General features: G+C 37.5%; 1 protein-coding gene across 1 annotated transcript; it reads left to right on the forward strand.

Annotated features, from left to right (window-relative positions):
• Positions 1–15,344: 15,344 nt before the first annotated feature.
• LOC140604695 (protein cornichon homolog 1) lies at positions 15,345–16,718 on the forward strand. The gene has a single exon (XM_072776083.1). The coding sequence runs from the start codon at positions 15,388–15,390 to the stop codon at positions 15,820–15,822; it is 435 nt and encodes a 144-aa protein (XP_072632184.1). The 5' UTR covers positions 15,345–15,387; the 3' UTR covers positions 15,823–16,718.
• The last annotated feature ends 4,839 nt before the right edge of the window (positions 16,719–21,557 follow it).

Genomic DNA, 21,557 nt, shown 5'->3' on the forward strand with positions numbered 1-21,557 from the left:
GGACTCCCATACACCCTTTACATTTTATCATCTTTGCTCTATCATTCTGTCTCTCTTTATCTGTCTCTGTGTCTCCTTCTCTGTCATTCTTCCTTACATTTAAAAATAAGCTCTAAATATCGTATCCATTTATCCCTGAACATTTCAGTGAGTATTTCTAAGAACAAGGATATTTACTTACATAAACATAGTACAATTATCAAATTTAACTTTAATAAAACTATTATCTGATAGGCAATCTCCATTTCAAATTCTATCCATTTTCCCACTAATGTCCTTTACGGCTACTTCCTCCCCTCTTCCCTGGGTTGAGGATCCAATCCAGGGTCATGTATTTATTACATGACAATTGTCATGACCTTTTTTGTTTCCTTTAATATAGAAGAGTTTCTTAGCCTTCCTTTGTGCTTCTTGACCTTGACATTTTTGAAGAGTACAGGCCAGTTATTTTGTAGAATGTCTCCCAGATTGGGTTTGTCTGTTGTTTCCTTATGATTAGACTCAGGTTGTGCATTTTTGGCAGAAATATAACCGTAGTGATTTGGGGGCCTTCAGTGTGCATTATATCAAAAGGCACATGATGTCGGTTTGTTCCAAGGCCAGGTTATCTTTGAGGACTTTGTTAAGGTATTGTCTGCTATGTTTCTCTACTGGAAAGTTACTGTCTTTCTCTTGTTTTTCATAAGTAATTTGTGGGGAAATACTTGGAGACAATGCACATATCCAGTTCCTATCAAACATTCACTCAGTGGTTTTAGCATAAACTCATAAGGAAAGGAATATTTTCAACAAATATATAACAATAATTATTAAGAAACTTCTTGAAGCAAAATGTTCATTGTATTTTAACTATAAATGAATCAGAAATGTATGGCTTCAATTTTCTGTAAAATATGTTTACTTAAAATTCAGCACAAATGTGTTTCATAAAGTGCATTTTAAGGCTTTATTAAATGAAACATATTTTCAAGAAACAGATTGATATATTCAAAAATTAAAAGATTGGAGTTACCTAACCCTACGACAAATTTTATAGCATATTTTCCAATGCATTTAACAACCAAAAACAAAAAAGAAAAAAAAAGTATATATAATACATATATTGTTTATATAGTCTAAACTGAATCTACAACAAAATTAAAAACTGTTATATTGCAATTGGGAGAAAATGCAGATTTTTGTATTTAATTAACATTTACTGAAAGTCTATTACCTGCTAAACATTGTGATTCATTATCCCATTCATACTAAGCATCTTATTTTTATTATCACAATTCTATACAGTAGTTGCTTTATGCCTTTTTTTCACATAAGAGAACTTTTAAGAGTTTTATTTATTTAGCAAATAATGACTACTCTGTGCCAGGTTCTGTCTTAAACACTGGGAATACAATATGAAATAAGGTAGAAATGACTCTCTTATACTCTAAGCAAGACAGATGAGTAAATAGCCAATTATAACACTCTGTGCGTGCCTAATGTTTTTTTTTTTTTTTTTCAAATCCAGCCAGCATCATAGGTCCTTTTTTTTAATTTATTTTTTATTGGTGTTCAATTTACCAACATACAGAATAACCCCCAGTGCCCGTCACCCATTCACTCCCAACCCCCGCCCTCCCCCCTTCTACCACCCCTAGTTCGTTTCCCAGAGTTAGCAGTCTTTACGTTCTGTCTCCCTTTCTGATATTTCCCACACATTTCTTCTCCCTTCCCTTATATTCCCTTTCACTATTATTTATATTCCCCACATGAATGAGAACATATAATGTTTGTCCTTCTCCGATTGACTTACTTCACTCAGCATAATACCCTCCAGTTCCATCCACGTTGAAGCAAATGGTGGATATTTGTCATTTCTAATAGCTGAGTAATATTCCATTGTATACATAAACCACATCTTCTTTATCCACTCATCTTTCAATGGACACCGAGGCTCCTTCCACAGTTTGGCTATCGTGGCCATTGCTGCTATAAACATCGGGGTGCAGGTGTCCCGGCGTTTCATTGCATCTGTATCTTTGGGGTAAATCCCCAACAGTGCAATTGCTGGGTCATAGGGCAGATCTATTTTTAACTCTTTGAGGAACCTCCACACAGTTTTCCAGAGTGGCTGCACCAGTTCACATTCCCACCAACAGTGTACGAGGGTTCCCTTTTCTCCGCATCCTCTCCAACATTTGTTGTTTCCTGCCTTGTTAATTTTCCCCATTCTCACTGGTGTGAAGTGGTATCTCATTGTGGTTTTGATTTGTATTTCCCTGATGGCAAGGGATGCAGAGCATTTTCTCATATGCATGTTGGCCATGTCTATGTCTTCCTCTGTGAGATTTCTCTTCATGTCTTTTGCCCATTTCATGATTGGATTGTTTGTTTCTTTGGTGTTGAGTTTAATAAGTTCTTTATAGATCTTGGAAACTAGCCCTTTATCTGATATGTCATTTGCAAATATCTTCTCCCATTCTGTAGGTTGTCTTTTAGTTTTGTTGACTGTATCCTTAGCTGTGCAAAAGCTTCTTATCTTGATGAAGTCCCAATAGTTCATTTTTGCTTTTGTTTCTTTTGCCTTCGTGGATGTATCTTGCAAGAAGTTACTGTGGCCGAGTTCAAAAAGGGTGTTGCCTGTGTTCTCCTCTAGGATTTTGATGGAATCTTGTCTCACATTTAGATCTTTCATCCATTTTGAGTTTATCTTTGTGTATGGTGCAAGAGAGTGGTCTAGTTTCCTTCTTCTGCATGTGGATGTCCAATTTTCCCAGCACCATTTATTGAAGAGACTGTCTTTCTTCCAATGGATAGTCTTTCCTCCTTTATCGAATATTAGTTGACCATAAAGTTGAGGGTCCACTTCTGGGTTCTCTATTCTGTTCCATTGATCTATGTGTCTGTTTTTGTGCCAGGACCACACTGTCTTGATGACCACAGCTTTGTAGTACAGCCTGAAATATGGCATTGTGATGCCCCCAGATATGGTTTTCTTTTTTAAAATTCCCCTGGCTATTCGGGGTCTTTTCTGATTCCACACAAATCTTAAAATAATTTGTTCTAACTCTCTGAAGAAAGTCCATGGTATTTTGATAGGGATTGCATTAAACGTGTATATTGCCCTGGGTAACACTGACATTTTCACAATATTAATTCTGCCAATCCATGAACATGGAAAATTTTTCCATCTCTTTGTGTCTTCCTCAATTTCTTTCAGAAGTGTTCTATAGTTTTTAGGGTATAGATCCTTTACATCTTTGGTTAGGTTTATTCCTAGGTATCTTATGCTTTTGGGTGCAATTGTAAATGGGATTGACTCCTTAATTTCTCTTTCTTCAGTCTCATTGTTAATGTATAGAAATGCCACTGATTTCTGGGCATTGATTTTGTATCCTGCCACGCTACCAAACTGCTGTATGAGTTCTAGCAATCTTGGGGTGGAGACTTTTGGGTTTTCTATGTAAAGTATCATGTCATCGGCGAAGAGGGAGAGTTTGACTTCTTCTTTGCCAATTTGAATGCCTTTAATGTCTTTTTGTTGTCTGATTGCTGAGGCTAGGACTTCCAGTACTATGTTGAATAGCAGTGGTGAGAGTGGACATCCCTGTCTTGTTCCTGATCTTAGGGGAAAGGCTCCCAGTGCTTCCCCATTGAGAATGATATTTGCTGTGGGCTTTTCGTAGATGGCTTTTAAGATGTCGAGGAATGTTCCCTCTATCCCTACACTCTGAAGAGTTTTGATCAGAAATGGATGCTGTATTTTGTCAAATGCTTTCTCTGCATCTAATGAGAGGATCATATAGTTCTTAGTTTTTCTCTTGCTGATATGATGAATCACATTGATTGTTTTACGGGTGTTGAACCAGCCTTGTGTCCCGGGGATAAATCCTACTTGGTCATGGTGAATAATTTTCTTAATGTACTGTTGGATCCTTTTGGCCAGTATCTTGTTGAGAATGTTTGCATCCATGTTCATCAGGGATATTGGTCTGTAATTCTCCTTTTTGGTGGGGTCTTTGTCTGGTTTTGGAATTAAGGTGATGCTGGCCTCACAGAACGAATTTGGAAGTACTCCATCTCTTTCTATCTTTCCAAACAGCTTTAGGAGAATAGGTATGGTTTCTTCTTTAAACGTTTGATAGAATTCCCCTGGGAAGCCATCTGGCCCTGGACTCTTGTGTCTTGGGAGGTTTTTGATGACTGCTTCAATTTCCTCCCTGGTTATTGGCCCGTTCAAGTTTTCTATTTCTTCCTGTTCCAGTTTGGTAGTTTGTGGCTTTCCAGGAATGCGTCCATTTCTTTTAGATTGCCTAATTTATTGGCATATAGCTGTTCATAATATGTTTTTAAAATCGTTTGTATTTCCTTGGTGTTGGTAATGATCTCTCCTTTCTCATTCATGATTTTATTAATTTGAGTCTTCTCTCTCTTCTTTTTAGTAAGGCTGGCTAATGGTTTATCTATCTTATTAATTCTTTCAAAGAACCAACTCCTGGTTCTGTTGTTCTGTTCCACAGTTTTTCTGGTCTTGATTTTGTTGAGCTCTGCTCGAATCTTTATTAACTCTCGTCTTCTCCTGGGTGTAGGATCTATCTGCTGTTTTTTCTGTAGCTCCTTTATGTGTAAGGTTAGCTTTTGTATTTGAGTTCTTTCCAGTTTTTGAATGGATGCTTGTATTGCGATGTATTTCCCCCTTAGGACTGCTTTTGCTGCATCCCAAAGATTTTGAACGGTTGTATCTTCATTCTCATTAGTTTCCATGAATCTTTTTAATTCTTCCTTAATTTCCTGGTTGACCCTTTCATCTTTTAGCAGGATGGTCCTTAACCTCCACGTGTTTGAGGTCCTTCCAAACTTCTTGTTGTGATTAGTTCTAATTTCAAGGTATTATGGTCTGAGAATATGCAGGGGACGATCCCAATCTTTTGGTATCTGTTCAGACCCGATTTGTGACCCAATATGTGGTCTATTCTGGAGAAAGTTCCATGTGCACTTGAGAAGAATGTATATTCAGTTGAGTTTGGATGTAAAGTTCTGTAGATATCTGTGAAATCCATCTGGTCCAGTGTATCATTTAAAGCTCCTGTTTCTTTGGAGATGTTGTGCTTAGAAGACCTATCAAGTATAGAAAGAGCTAGATTGATGTCACCAAGTATAAGTGTATTATTATCTAAATATTTCTTCACTTTGGTTAATAATTGATTGATATATTTGGCAGCTCCCACATTCGGGGCATATATATTGAGGATTGTTAAGTCCTCTTGTTGGATAGATCCTTTAAGTATGATATAGTGTCCCTCTTCATCTCTCACTACAGTCTTTGGGGTAAATTTTAGTTTATCTGATATAAGGATGGCTACCCCTGCTTTCTTTTGAGGACCATTCGAATGGTAAATGGTTCTCCAACCTTTTATTTTCAGGCTGTAGGTGTCCTTCTGTCTAAAATGAGTCTCTTGTAGACAGCAAATAGATGGGTCCTGCTTTTTTATCCAGTCTGAAACCCTGCGCCTTTTGATGGGGTCATTAAGCCCGTTCACGTTCAGAGTTACTATTGAGAGATATGAGTTTAGTGTCATCATGATATCTATTCAGTCCTTGTTTTTGTGGACTGTTCCACTGAACTTCTTCTTAAAGGGGAATTTTAAGAGTCCCCCTTAAAATTTCTTGCAGACCTGGTCTGGAGGTCACATATTCTTTCAGTTTCTGCCTATCTTGGAAGCTCTTTATCTCTCCTTCCATGTTGAATGAGAGCCTTGCTGGATAAAGTATTCTTGGTTGCATGTTCTTCTCATTTAGGACCCTGAATATATCCTGCCAGCCCTTTCTGGCCTGCCAGGTCTCTGTGGAGAGGTCTGCTGTTACCCTAATACTCTTCCCCATAAAAGTCAGGGATTTCTTGTCTCTTGCTGCTTTAAGGATCTTCTCTTTATCTTTGGAATTTGCAAGCTTCACTATTAAATGTCGAGGTGTTGAACGGTTTTTATTGATTTTAGGGGGGGATCTCTCTATTTCCTGGATCTGAATGCCTGTTTCCCTTCCCAGATGAGGAAAGTTTTCAGCTAGAATTTGTTCAAATACATATTCTGGCCCTCTGTCCCTTTCGGCGCCCTCGGGAACACCAATTAAATGTAGGTTTTTCTTCCTCGGGCTGTCGTTTATTTCCCTTAATCCATCTTCATGGTCTTTTGTTTGTCTCTTTTTTCCTCAGTTTCCCTCTTTGCCATCAACTTGTCTTCTATGTCACTCACTCGTTCTTCCACCTCGTTCACCCTCGTCGTTAGGACTTCTAGTTTGGATTGCATCTCATTCAATTGATTTTTAATTTCTGACTGATTAAATTCTGCAGTCATGAAGTCTCTTGAGTCCTTTATGCTTTTTTCTAGAGCCACCAGTAGCTGTATAATAGTGCTTCTGAATTGGCTGACATTGAATTGTAATCCAGATTTTGTAACTCTGTGGGAGAGAGGACTGTTTCTGATTCTTTCTTTTGAGGTGAGGTTTTTCTTCTAGTCATTTTGCTCAGTGCAGAGTGGCCAAAAGCAAGTTGTATTGGGAAAAGGAGAAAAAGAGAGGAGAGAAAGAAGGAAAGAAAAGAGAAAGAGAAAAAAAAAGGAAGAAAAAAGAAAAAAAGAAGAAAAAGAGAAAGAAAAAGAAAAAGAAAGGGGGTGGGGGAAGCAAACAGAAATCAAAAAGCAAAAAAAAAAAAAAAAAAAAAAAAACAAAAAAAACCACGGGGGAGTATCTTCTGATTCTGTGTACTTTAAGTCCCTTGGCTTCCCCTGGAACTTGTCCGTCTCCTGGTCTTCTGGGGGAGGGGCCTGTTGTGGTGATTTTCAGGTGTTAGCAGTTGGGGGAGCTGCTGTGCCCCCGCCTGGTGCAGGGCTCAGTGGGGTTGTTTACCCCGTGAGGCCCCAGGAGGAACAGCCCCAGTGGCGGGGCAGCTCTGGAGCCCTGGATTCAGCTCCGGCAGGAACTCCGTCTGCAGGGCCTGGAGGCTCCGGGGCGGGGCCGCTGATCTGCTCAGCTGGGGCAGGAGCGTCCTCGCTGTCCTGGGCCCTCCCGGCCTCTGCCTGTCCCGGGGGAGGCCGGATCCTGGGCTGTGTCCCGGCGCCCTGTGCCCCGGAGCCTGCGCTGGTGGATTCGCGCTCCCGCCCCGCAGCCCCCTCCGCGGAGCCGCCGCCCGAGCCCCCCGAGCTGCTCCTGGAACCGCGCAGCCCCCTCCGCGGAGCCTCTTCCTCTGCCCGAGCCCCTCCGAGCTGCTCCGGGTCCGCCGTGTGCGCTGCAGCCCTTAGGGAGCTCGGCGCACTCTCCCGGGGCGCAGGTGTCTGTTAGTGTCCCCGGGAACCCGAGGGCATCCCCGCCCTCCTGGGTCCTGCTCCAACTCCCCGCGAGCCCCTTTCCGCCCGGGAAGGTCGGTGCAGCTCCTGCTCCTCCGGGACGGGGCTCTCCTGTCCTGGGGACACTCGCCCCGGCCTCAGCCCGGCTCCTCGCCCCTCCCCCTTGGAGGCCTTTTGTGTCTTTATTTCTTTTTCCCCCGTCTTCCTACCTTGATAGAAGCGCAAACTCTTCTCACTGTAGCATTCCAGGTGTTCTCTCTTTAATTCTCAGGCCGAATTTATAGATTTTCAGGATAATTTGATGGTTTTCTAGGTAATTTGGTGGGGACAGGTGATTTGGTGACCCTACTCTTCCGCCAGCTTGCCCCTCCCCGCCTAATGTTTAACAAATGGTATGACTTAAAAAAAACAAAACAAATGGTATGACTGAGGTCTGAGCGATTAAGAGAGGCATGTAAAGCAGACTCAGGTGTTAGATTGTGGATGGAATTTATGATTAGGCAGAGAAATGAAAGATGAGCAGGAGCTAGGTGTAAGGTGCAGGTTGATAGTGGTGGAGAGAGGGCCCAAATATTCCTAGAACATTTTCCAAGGTCCCATGGCTATGCAGGCATTTTCTTTCTTTTTTTTTTTTTTTTTTTTTTTATTTATGATAGTAACAGAGAGAGAGAGAGAGGCAGAGACACAGGCAGAGGGAGAAGCAGGCTCCATGCACCGGGAGCCCGACGTGGGATTCGATCCCGGGTCTCCAGGATCGCGCCCTGGGCCAAAGGCAGGCGCCAAACCGCTGCGCCACCCAGGGTTCCCTATGCAGGCATTTTCATTACAAAAAGGCACACTGGGAGCCTGGGTAGATGGCAAGCAATGCTGCTACAGAAGTAAACAGGCTCAAGGCTAAATGAATGAAGAGTGCCTTGAAGACTGCATTCTCTACCCACCACTTGACTAACATTGCTCAAAGATCATTCCTACCACTTGGAAAAAGGTTTTGACATAGTTTACCTTGATTTTATTTATTTAATTTATTTACTTATTATTTTCTTTACATTGATTTTAGTTTGTTCATTTCAAGATCCAAGGATGGCAAAGTTTTTGCTGCATCGGAGACGTTGTGAATCATTAAAATGCTGAAACCAACTTTTATCAGTTTATTCTGGTCCTGGCCAGAAGTCACTAACCTAGCCGAAACATCAAATACCCAGACAATTTGGCTGAAAATAAATAATAGATGATGTTAATACAGACAGGGATCAGAGAAAAGTTACTTAGTTCTAGAGTATATGGAATGGTTTATTTGTAAATCAAAATGAAGCAAATGAATTGCTTTAAAAGAACTGATCCTGAAATCACTCTTTTAGGTGTTCTTACCACTCCATAAATTATAAATTAGGATAAACAAGAGATGGGTTCTATATTACAGAGTTAAATTATTTTATAATTCTGACAAAGAACTGCATACTCTAACTTTTTTTATACTTATGTATTTGAGAGACCACTCAGGAGGGGGAGGGGCAGAGGGAGAAGGAAAGAAACAGACTCACTGCTATGTCTGGTAGGGGCAGGGGAGGACTCCATGTGGAGCTCTACGTGGGGCATGACATGGAGCTTGAGCGCAAGGCTTGAACTCACCTGGGAAATCATGACATGAACCTAAGTCAGCAGTGGGAGGCCCAACCACCAAAGACAGTCAGGCATCCCTCTAACTTTTTATTTAAGAAAAGCTTGGTAACTGTTCTCACTTTACACCATAGAACCCACATAAAATTGGTCACTTTGGTTAATCATTTACTATGTGTAGCAACTGAATTCTAAATTTTTTACATCTTTGTATATACTAAGTCAAACATCAAAAATTGCCCCAAATCTCTCTCACAGAACTGATATGTCCTATTTGTACTGTCTTATGTTCTTAAAAACCATTGTGTATACTGAACCACAACTGGCCTCAAGGGTTCTGAAAGAGGAATTTTGGACCTATAATTAATATTCAAATTAATAATTAATTACTATATTAATAAACAATATACCCATTAAAATTAATATTTGGATTGAAATGAATATTTTAATGAATATCTGAATTGAGATATCAGAATAAAGAAATTGTAGAATATCAAATAAGATTCAATCACAAGTTTTAGAAAGAATTATGTTGTTCCTATCCGACTCTGCCTAAAATCCAGATGGCTGCTCTCTGATGTAGTATCTATGGATTATGATCTCGACTTTAGTGTACCTAGAATGTGAAACGCTGGATGGGACTTATCACTGTCAAGGACATGACTGGGGATCCAGTTTGAAACTTTTGTCTTTAAGTTAATAAGTTATGTAGAAATGAGCAAATTAACCAACTTATCCAAAGCCCTAATTTTCTTTTCTGTAACACTGTGATAGTAATTTATGACTCTGGGTTATTGTGAGAATTGAATAATAAGATAAAGTGGGTCTTTACACCTGACCTCTTAGTATGCATACAGTAGATGGAAGAAGCTATTATTAAGCCAAGTAATTATACATAAGGATGATATTTTTCCATCAAAGCTGACAATATGGATTAGATAAATGTCTCCATAAAAGCTAAATATGCTGAAATATATAAGAAACATACCTAACATGGAAAATTTCTCTTAGTGCTAATAATCCCTGCAATTGTGGAGCTTATCTTCTGGAAGGCTAGAGTTGGGAATGACTCTTAAAAAGCAAATTGAAATAGACATTAGAAGATGATATATGCTATGGCTGGAATCAAGGAAAAAAGTAGAATGGGCTTTAAGATAAATCATGGAGGAATAAGAAGGCATGAATTACAAAGGTAAAAATGTGGTAAATATAGGCTGAATTAAGATAGTGATATTTGATCTGAGACTTGAAGTAGGTATAAGGGCCAAGTAAATATCTGCAGAAAATGTATTTCAGGCAAGAAACTTCCAGGGCAAAGGCCCTAAGGCAAGAATTATGTGCTAGGTGGATAAACCCCTAGGCTCACTTGGAGCCCCGAGATGGCAAGGGGCTAGGGGTTGAGGTGAGAGGATAGAGTAGATAGACACAGAGACGGGGGAAAGGTCAAGAGTTACAGAACCATGTAGGATATTATAGGCATTCAGATGGTTTCTCCAAGTGTTACAGACTTCCACTTAAAATATTCTGGCCCAGGGATGTCCATTGACAGATGGATAAAGATGTGAGGTATATGCATACAATGGACTACTACTCAGCCATCAAAAAAAAAAAATGAAATCTTGCCATTTGCAATGATGCTAGAGAATATTATACTAGGTGAAATAAGTCAATTAGAGAAAAACAATTATCATATGATCTCATTCATGTGGAATTTAAGAAACAAAACAGAGGATCATAGGGGAAGAGAGGAAAAACAAAATCAAGACAAAAACAGAGAGGGAGACAAACCATAAGAGACTCCTAATCATAGGAAACAAACAGGGTCACTGGAGGGGAGAGGGGTGTGGGGATGGGGTGACTAGGTGATGGGCATTAAGGAGGGCATGTGATGTGATGAGCACTGGGTATTATATAAGACTGATGAATCACTGAACTCTACCTCTGAAACCAATGATACATTATATGTTAATTAACTGAATTTAAGTAAACTTTTAAAAATAAATAATAAAAGAAAATAGGGATCCCTGGGTGGCGCAGCGGTTTAGCGCCTGCCTTTGGCCCAGGGCGCGATCCTGGAGACCCGGGATCGAATCCCACGTCGGGCTCCTGGTGCATGGAGCCTGCTTTTCCCTCTGCCTGTGTCTCTGCCTCTCTCTCTGTGACTATCATAAATAAATAAATAAAAATTAAAAAAAATAGTAAAAAAATATTTAAATTTAAAATTAAAAAAAAAAAATTCTGGCCCAAGGACCAGCAAACTTTCCCTGTGAAAGTCTAGATTATGAATACTTTAAACATTATCGTTCAAAAAATCTCTGTTGCAACTACTCAATTTACTCATCCCTATGGCATGAAAGTCATCGGTGATATGGAAACAATTGAGCATGGTTTGGTTTCAATAAACTTTATTTAGAAGAAAGGCAGTAGGCCACATTTTGCCTATTGGCCATGGTTTTTTAACCTCTGTTTTGGCCTAACTTAAGAACACAAAGTTTTTGCCTCTCTTTTTTTTCAAGAAGTTTTATAGTTTTATTTTTGCATTTGGGTGTATGACCCATTTCAAGGTCATTTTTCTGTCTTATGAGCTAAGAATTGAGTTTCTTTTTTTACTCTTTCTTTCATCTTTCTTTTTAATCTACGGATATTTAATTGTTCAGCACTATTTGTTGAAAAGATTAGCTTTTCCCTTTGCCTTGACACTTGTGTCAAAAATCAACTGAATGTGTGTATGCGTCTATTTCTGGAGTTTATTGTATTCCATTCATTTCTGTGTTATTCTTACAGAAACACAATACTATTTTGATTATTCTATTTTCATAATAAATCTTGACTTCAGGTAATCTAAGACCTTTAACTTTGTTCTTATTCAACATTATTTTTGTTATTCTATGTGCTTTGCACTTGCATGAATATTTTTAGGACCATCTTTTCAAATTCTACCAAAGAGTCTATTAAGGTTTGATCCAGATTTCAATGAATCCCATAAATCAATTTGGGGAATATTTACCTCTTAACAAAGATTTTTTTGATAGATGCCAAAAGTACTTTAAAAAATTGAAAATTGCAAAAATAAATAAAAATAAAAAATTGAAAACTGAAAATTGTACTTCATCAAAATTCAAAAGGACAAAATCTAAAAGGACAAGCCACAGACTAGGAGAAAATATATGCAAAGGATTTATATGATAAAGAACTTGTATCCAAAATACATAAAGAAATTTTAAAACTCAATAATAAAATAACTATCAACCTAATTAAAAACTGGCCAAAATATTTGAATAGAAAATTCATCATGAATATATATGAATGGAAATAAGTGCATAGAGATATACACAACATTGTTATTTATTTGGAAAATGCAAATTAAAACCAGAATGAGGGACCCTTGGGTTGCTCAGCAGTTGAGCATCTGTCTTTCGCTCAGGGCATGATCCTGGAGTCCTGAGATCAAGTCCCACATTGGGCTCCCTGCATGGAGCCTGCTTCTCCCTCTGCCTGTGTCTCTCTCTGCCTCTCTCTCTGTGTCTCTTATGAATAAATAAAATCTTTAAAAGTAAATAAAAATAAATAAAATGAGAATGAGATACTGATACACATCCACTACAAGACTGAATTTAAAAAGACTGACAATATCAAGCATTACAAAGTGGTGTGAAGTAACTGGAACACTTAAAAATTGTTAAGAGGAATGCAAAATGATGCAACCACCTTGGAAATTAGGCAGTTTCTTAAAAAGTTTATTTACCATGTACTCATATAAGACCTGGCAAACTCACTTGTATTTAACTAACTGAAATTAAAAATATGTCCACAGAAAGACTTGCACTGGAATCGTCATAACAGGTTTATTCAAAATTGACAAAAATTAGAAACAACCCACATGTCCATCAACTGATGAACGGATAAAACAAAGTGTGTTATCTTTATAAGATGGAATAATTCTGTGTAATCAAAAGAAACTGAGTGATACATCTAACAACATAAACACATTTCAAAAGCATTTGCTAAGTGAAAGAAGTGATATGCAAAAAGATAGATATTGTATGATTCCATATAAATAAAATAGATTCTAGAAAAGGCAAATCTATAGTGATAGAAATCAGATCAGTAGTTACCAGATGCTTTCCAGCAGATATTAGTGGTGTGATGAAAGGATTAACTGAAAGAGGAATGAAGAAGGTTTTGGGATTGATGGAAGTACTCTATTTGGTGATTCTTGTTGTTCCATGACTGTTTGTATTTGTCAAAACTCACTTAAACACAATAATCAAGCAAACTTTGATGGAGGCTGGACCAATGTGGTAGTGGAGGAAGTTGGTGGAGAGAAGTCAGGTTCTTTCTTTACTTTGAAGGTAGAGTCATAGGATTTCCTAACAGCTTGGATGTGAAATATGAGAAAAAGAAAGAAGGGGGAAATGAACCTCCAATGACATAAGATATTCTTTCTCAACCCTTGTCATAGACTATACTACATGCTCACTGGGCAAACCCACTTGGCAGCAGTACAATATAGAAAAGTAAAGAGGCCAGATGTGGAGGCCAGACGTGGATATTGCCCTGATTTGTAGAGGGCCCTACAAATCACTTAACCATTCTCAGCCTCCTTTTTCTCACTTGTAAAATGGGGTTAATCCAATGTCTGTCTCATGGGCCAATTTAAAGTATGAAATGAGTTAACACATACTATATGTTTCGAACAGGGCTGATACACAGTAACTCCTCAATGAACATCAACGCTTCCTTCTCAAAATCAGATTCAAGAAACACGGATTTAAAAGAGCACTCGAGGGGGATCCCTGGGTGGCTTAGCTGTTTGGCGCCTGCCTTTGGCCCAGAGCGAGATCCTGGAGTCCCGGGATCGAGTCCCACATTGGGCTCCTGGCATGGAGCCTGCTTCTCACTCTGCCTGTGTCTGCCTCTCTCTCTGTGTGTCCATCATAAATAAATAAATCTTTAAAAAAATAAAAAATAAGAGCACTCGATTTTTTTCCCCCTAAAAGGGACATTTAATCAGCTTAAATCTCTTTGCATGGAGGAACAGCTCTCTCCTTTCTGTGCTTGACCAACTATTGTATCTTCCCATCAGAATGTCCCACCTGCAGGCTAATAGCTCCTGACCCAGGTCTAGCCTACCTTCAAAAATTGCTGAGCCTTGGCACAAAGTGCCAGGTAAATCTTGTCTTTCTCTCCCTCACTTACTATAAAATGTCCCCAGTTACCATAACCAAGCCAGAGCATTTTTTAGAACAGTTTTAGATTTAGAAAAATTGAGAAATAGCAGAAACACCCATATACTCTAGACAATTGCCCTGATTATTAACATCTTACATTGGTATGGTACATTTGTAACAGCTTTTGAAATAATATTAATACACAATTTACTCAGATTTTCTTAAGTTTTACCTAACGTCCTTATCTCAGTTCTAGGAACCCACCCAGCATATCCCATTACAATTAGTCCTTAGGTTCTCCTTTGGTGTCTCCCTAGGCCACACTAAGCTATGACAAGATTCTCAGATTTCTCTTGCCTTTGATGACTTTGGATTTGGGCAATTTTTCAGAGTACTGGTCCTGTATTTTGTAGGATGCTCTTCAATTGGAATTTCTCTGCTGTTTTTCATGATTAGGTTGGGGTCACATGTTCTGGAAAGGAAGACCACTGAGGTAAAGTGCCATTATCATTACTTCATTGTGCACTACTACCACACTTGAGGTTGGCCTTGATCACTTAGCTGAGGTGATGTTTCACAGATTACTTCACTGTAAAGTCACCTTTTTTTTTTTTGCTGTTGTCTTTGGAGGGAAGTCAGCAATGAGCAGGCTGTATTTAAATTGTGTTCCCTTTGCATCCATGACATTTTTAAAATTGAAAATTTTAGGCACTTGGAAACAATTAAGCATTCTGCTCTGTTACCTACTTTTGTTTCATTGGTTCCTTCTGAAGTTAGATGATGTTATAAATTCAGGGACCCAGCCCAGAAATTCAGATTCAACATGCTGAGGGTGGAGCCTAGGATTTAACAAATGCCCCTAGGTGATTCAGAGGCACATACTCCAGCAGTCCTCTCTAAAAAGCTCCACTCTAATCACTTACTAATGATAATTATTCTGAACTAAAGACCTTTTTACTGACTCCAGAGCTATTTTTCCCTTGGTTAAAGGCTTTTGTCATTAGTTTCTTGTCAGAGTTGGGGGAATACCTCTCTGCCCTTGTCTGCCTGCTTAACATTCAAAATAGTTGAACTAATTTGGCAACCACATAATTATTATTCATTGCCCATGAGGAAATTCAAATGCAGCATACAGCTCTGCCTCTTACTCCTCTCTACCACCAAAAAAAAAAAAAAAAAAAAAGTCCCAAATACATACAAATAAGTGTATAAATTATTAAGAATGCACTTTAGCTTTCTCCGCTGGCAGCGGTGCCGCTCCCTGCTCCTCTCTGCCGGCCATGGCGTTCACGTTCGCGGCCTTCTGCTACATGCTGGCGCTGCTGCTCACCGCCGCGCTCATCTTCTTCGCCATCTGGCACATTATTGCATTTGATGAACTGAAGACTGATTACAAGAATCCTATAGACCAGTGTAATACCCTGAATCCTCTTGTACTTCCCGAGTACCTCATCCATGCTTTCTTCTGTGTCATGTTTCTTTGTGCAGCAGAGTGGCTTACACTGGGTCTCAATATGCCCCTCTTGGCGTATCATATTTGGAGGTATATGAGTAGACCAGTGATGAGTGGACCAGGACTCTATGACCCTACAACCATCATGAATGCAGACATTTTAGCGTATTGTCAGAAAGAAGGCTGGTGCAAATTAGCTTTTTATCTTCTAGCATTTTTTTACTACCTATACGGCATGATCTATGTTTTGGTGAGCTCTTAGAACAACACACAGAAGAATTGGTCCAGTAAGTGCATGCAAAAAGCCACCAAATGAAGGGATTCTATCCAGCAAGATCCTGTTTCCAAGAGTAGACTATGGAATCTGATCAGTTACTTTAAAAAATGACTCCTTATTTTTTAAATGTTTCCACATTTTTTGCTTGTGGAAAGACTGTTTTCATATGTTATACTCGGTTAAAGAATTTAAATGGAATTACGTATAAATTAATATAAAATGATTACCTCTGGTGTTGACAGGTTTGAACTTGCACTCCTTAAGGAACAGCCATAATCCCATGAATGATTGCATTAATTATTGACTATCCTTAGTCCATTGGAAGCTTTTGTTATATATAGGAACTTGTAGAGCTCATTTTGGTTTATTGAAATGCCATCTAATTATAAATTAGCTGTAGATATCAGGTGCTTCTGATGACTGAAAATATATATCTGACTTGTGGGAAACTTCATGGGTTTCCTTATTTATCATGTATGTGATTATATATGGACACATTTACAAAATAAGAAGAGTGGGATTTTTCCCCTTCAACTTGAATATTATCCCTGTATATTGCATGAATGAGAGATTTCCCATATTTCCATCAGAGTAATATACTTGCTTTAATTCTTAAGCATAAGTGAACAAGATAAAATATATGCTGAATTACTTGTGAAGAATGCATTTAAAGCTATTTTAAATGTGTTTTAATTTGTAAGACATTACTTATTAAGAAATTGGTTATTATACTTACTGTTCTAATTTGGTGGTAAAGGTATTCTTAAGAATTTGCAAGTACTTTAGATTTTCAAAATTGAATGAGAGAGAACATTGTATAACCGTCCTGCTGTTCCTTAGTGCAATACAATAAAACTCTGAAATTAAAAAAAAAAAAAAAAGAATGCACTTTAAATTGATCCCACAACTCCTAAAAATAGCCAAGGCTCTTGTCAAGAATGCTTCCAAAGATGTGCAAGAAAGAAAGAAACACAAAAAGAGAGAAAGAAAGAAAGAGAGAGAGAAAGAAAGAAGAGGAAGGAAGGAAGAACACAATGAAAGATATTCAATGAGGACAGTAGTTTCTTCTGAGGAGAATAATGTAGAATCTGATGCTGAGAATTCAGAGACTTGACATTCTGACTGGTCTTCCTCTCTTGCTGTGTGGCCTTGGGCAATACACTTAATTTTTGTACTTTAATTTCTCATTTGTGAAGTACAAACAATAACCACCTGCCTTATGATATTGAGTTTGATTTTAAGATAGAATGGGATACTGAGGATCTGAGAATGAAAGATCTTGCTGCACAGATAAAAAGTTTCTTTGTAAAACAGAATTTATTTACCAATGTACTTATGGGATCAAAGAATTCAAATTTTAATGTTTCATATCATAATTATTGCATTCCATATCTAGATTAAGGAAACAAAGTTGAAGACACTTAGCGCCTCTGATCTCCCAGTATATAATGGACCAGGCCAAAATATACAATATGCAAAACTATACACACTTCAAACCCAAAATATTTTCCATAGACTCTAGAATATTCATATTAAGTTATACTTTAGATGCTTAAAATAATTACTTTTGTATTAAAAAAATTAAACTGTATGGTATTTCTCAAAAATTTAACATTGGCCTTTTCAAAATGGAGGCCCAATAGCCACTTCATTAGAGAAGCTGTAACACTATAAAGGCTTTGGTCTGTGAATATGGTTGTAAATCCTGGCTCTGCCACTTACTGTCTGGGTTATCTTGGGCAAATTTCTCAACTATTTAGAGAGAAATATTTACTATTTATTTTTCTTATCAGTAAAATAAGGACAGAATCATGGCAGGTTATTTGTGAGTGATTAGAGCCAACGTGTAAAATTCTTTAAAACATTGGTATATGTGATACTATTATTATTTATTACTATCAGTTTTAGAGGATTAAGGTCTATGGAAACCAATGAGATTAGTCTTCAAATTAAAAAAATGAAAATATTGGCAGTCAAAAAGTTGCTTTAACTTTATATATAACAACTGAAAATTATTTGCATTTAGTCAAAATGGTAAATTTAAAGTAAAACACTAATATCTACTTCTTCAAGCTAAGTACCAGAAAGAAAATGGATAGAAAGATAATTAATTGGATTACCAAAGGATAGTAATTGACCCCAATTACTTCTGTCTATTAGCTAATTTAAAAAAAGTCTGGACAATGATATTGGAAAGACTTACCTGTCATGATAAATTGAGTTAGGCTACTAGCTGCACAATTCATTTTCATTTCAAATGACACAGAAGGCCTTGCTTTTCAATCATATGTACAATCCTATTAACTAATATTTAAAACTGCAAATCAGTTCTCAAAATTCACATTTTTTTACGTATTTATTTATTTATTTATTATTTATTTTTTTATTTATGATAGTCACAGAGAGAGAGAGAGAGAGGCAGAGACATAGGCAGAGGGAGAAGCAGGCTCCATGCACCGGGAGCCCGATGTGGGATTCCATCCCGGGTCTCCAGGATCGCGCCCTGGGCCAAAGGCAGGCGCCAAACCGCTGCGCCATCCAGGGATCCCTCAAAATTCACATTTTAAAGATTAAGTTCACCTCTGACCGCTTAACAAAGATTCCTTGACCACTCTTTGGAGCAGTGAGTTCTTCCTTTCCATGTTCAGATACAGATGGGGTATCTGTAATTTCGGTGATAGTGAGCTTTATTAATATCACTAGTGTAGTTCATCCAGCACCTACAATAAAGGTCTTTGTTTTGCTTATTTTCATACATCCTCACTATCCCAAGCACAGAGGATAAAAGGATTTGTTCTTGGGCATGCAAATAGAAGCCAACATTGGACTACAACCCAAATCTCCTGACACTATTTCAACTATGCTTTTTCTCACACTTTTTACTCATATATATGCCACAGCTGTCCTGAAATTCCAAGGCTTGAAAATCCAAGAAGAAACAAATTAGTTGAATAATAATTACAAAAAAAAAGAGACACTTTTTCATTTGATCAGACTTTTTTATACATGACTACATAGTCATAATATACATGAGGTAATAATACTCTCCATTTTCAATAATGAAATAATGTTCCACAATATAAGTAAGTCCTGACCTAGGATTCATTAAAAATGGAAATAGTTGATCCTGCTATGGCTAATATATCACCTTTTTATGTGTTTGCTGTTAAATATAGGCAGGTAAATATGCAATTATGCCAAGGTTGCAGAATACAAAGTTAATATATAAAAGTCAATTTCTTTCCCATATTGCAGCAATGAACAAATGAAACATGAAATTAAAAATGCAATACCATTTATACTAGCATCTAAAAGAATAAAATACTTAGGTATAAATCTAATAAAATATGTATAAGATATATATGAGGAAAACTATAAAATTCTGATGCATAAAAACCGAAAAGAACTAAATAAATGGAGGGATATACCATGTGCATGAGTAGGAAGACTTGTTGTTAAGATGTTAGTTCCTCCCAACTTGATTTATAGATTCATTGCAATCCTGTCAGATTCTCAGCAAATTGTTTCACAGGTACTAACATACTGATTCTAAAGATTATATGGTAGGGCAAAATACCCAACTGACACAATATTGAATGAGAACAAAGTTGGAAGACTGACACTACCCAATTTCAATACTTATTATAAAGTTAGAATAATTAAGACAGTGTAGTATTTGTGAAAGAATAGACAAATAGGTCAATGGAACAGAATAAGGAGCCCAGAAATAGAGCTTCATAAATATAGTCAACTGATCTGTAACAAAGGGGCAATAGGAATAGGAAGTCTTTTCAACAAATTATGCTGGAACAACTGAATATGCATACATTAAAAAAAAAAAGGAATCTGGACACAAACCCTACATGTTTCACAAAAGTAATTCAAAATAGGTTACAGACCTAAATGTAAAGGGCAAAGGTATAAACGAGGTATAAACTCATAGAAAATAACATGGAGAAAATTTAGATAACCTTGGGTAGGGCAATGACTTTTTAGATCCAACACCAAGAAAAAAAGAAATAATTGATAAGCTGGAGGTGCCTGGTGGCTCAGTTGGTTAAGTGTCTGCCTTTGGCTCCCATCATGATCTTAGGGTCCTGGGATTGAGCCTACATCATGGTCCCTGCTCAGTGGGGAATCTGCTTCTCTCTCTCACCCTCTGCCCCTCCCCCTCCCTCTGCTTGCGCTTGCTCCTTCTCTCTGTCTCTCTCTCAAAGTAAATGAATAAAAAACTTAAAAAAAATAATTGATAAGCTGAACTTCATTAAAATTAAAAACTTCTGCTCTGAAAAAGACAATGTCAAGACAATAAGACAGACTGGGAGAAAATATTTGCAAAGATGTATCTGGTAATGAACTGTTATACAAAATACACAAAGAACTCTTAAAAATCAACAACAAGAAGATATTCCAATTAAAAAATAGAGCAAAGACCTTTAAGAGACGCTTCACCAAAGATGTACAGATGGCAAATAAGTATATATAAAATTTTTTTTTTAATTTTTTATATCATATATCATCAGGTAAATGAAAATTAAGACAAGATACTACTATACACACATTAGAATGGCCACATCCTACAGCACTAACATACCAAATATTAACGAAGATATGGAGCAACAAGAACTAATTTATTGCTGGTTCAATTCAAAATGGTAAAGTCACTTTGGAAGACAGTTTTGTAGTTGGTCACAAAACTAAACATACTCTTACTATATGATCTAGGGATTGTGCTCCAAAGGAGTTGAAAACATGCCCACACAAAAACCTGCACATAGATATTTATAGCAACTTTGTTCACAATTTCCAAAACTTGTAAGCAACAAGATGTGCTTCAGTAGATGAATGGGTAAGTAAACTGTGGTACATCCAGACAATGGAATACTATTTAGTGCTAAAAAGAAATGAGCTATCAGGCCATAAAAAGACATGGAGAATCTTTAAAGCACATATTGCTAAGTGAAAGAAGCCAATCTGAAAAGGCTATATACGAGATGATTCTAACCAAACGATATTTTGGAAAAGAGACAATTATGGAGAAGAGTAAAATGATGGGTAGTTGCTAGAGGTTGGAGAGGGATGGATAAACAGGTAGAGCACAGAAGATTTTTGGGAAGTGAAAATACCCTACATGATACCACAATGATGGAAATATGTCATTATACACATGTCCAAACCCATAGAATACACGACACCAAGAGTGAACCATAATGTGAACTATAGACTTTGAGTGATTATGATGTATCGACATAGATTCACCAGTTGTAATAAACATATTATTCTGGTGGGAGATGTTGATATACAGAAAGCTATGCATACATGGCGGCAAGAAGTATATGGGAAATCTCTTACCTTCTCCTCAGTTTTGCTGTGAACCTACAAGTATTGTAAAACATAAAATATTAATTAATAAAAAAGCTAGAGAGAATAAAAAGTTGAGCCTTTCTGTATATATATGTGTGTGTATGTATACATATTTGTATGTGTGTGTGTATATATATGTCAAGAATATATTTTCAATGCAAGGATTTTGTTGAGCTCCTGATTTTGAGATACATTCAGGGCAAATATGTTTTCTAGGTCTTAAAGATAGTCTTCCTTTTATATTTCAAATCTTATTTGTGCACTGAATTATTTGTGCTCTGAAGTTCATGTCTAGCTAATAACAGGTGCTTACTACTAACTCCCACAGCTATCTTTATTTCATTTAAATATGTATG

This window comes from Canis lupus, chromosome 15 (genome assembly GCF_048164855.1).
Source record: "Canis lupus baileyi chromosome 15, mCanLup2.hap1, whole genome shotgun sequence".
NCBI lineage: Eukaryota > Metazoa > Chordata > Mammalia > Carnivora > Canidae > Canis > Canis lupus.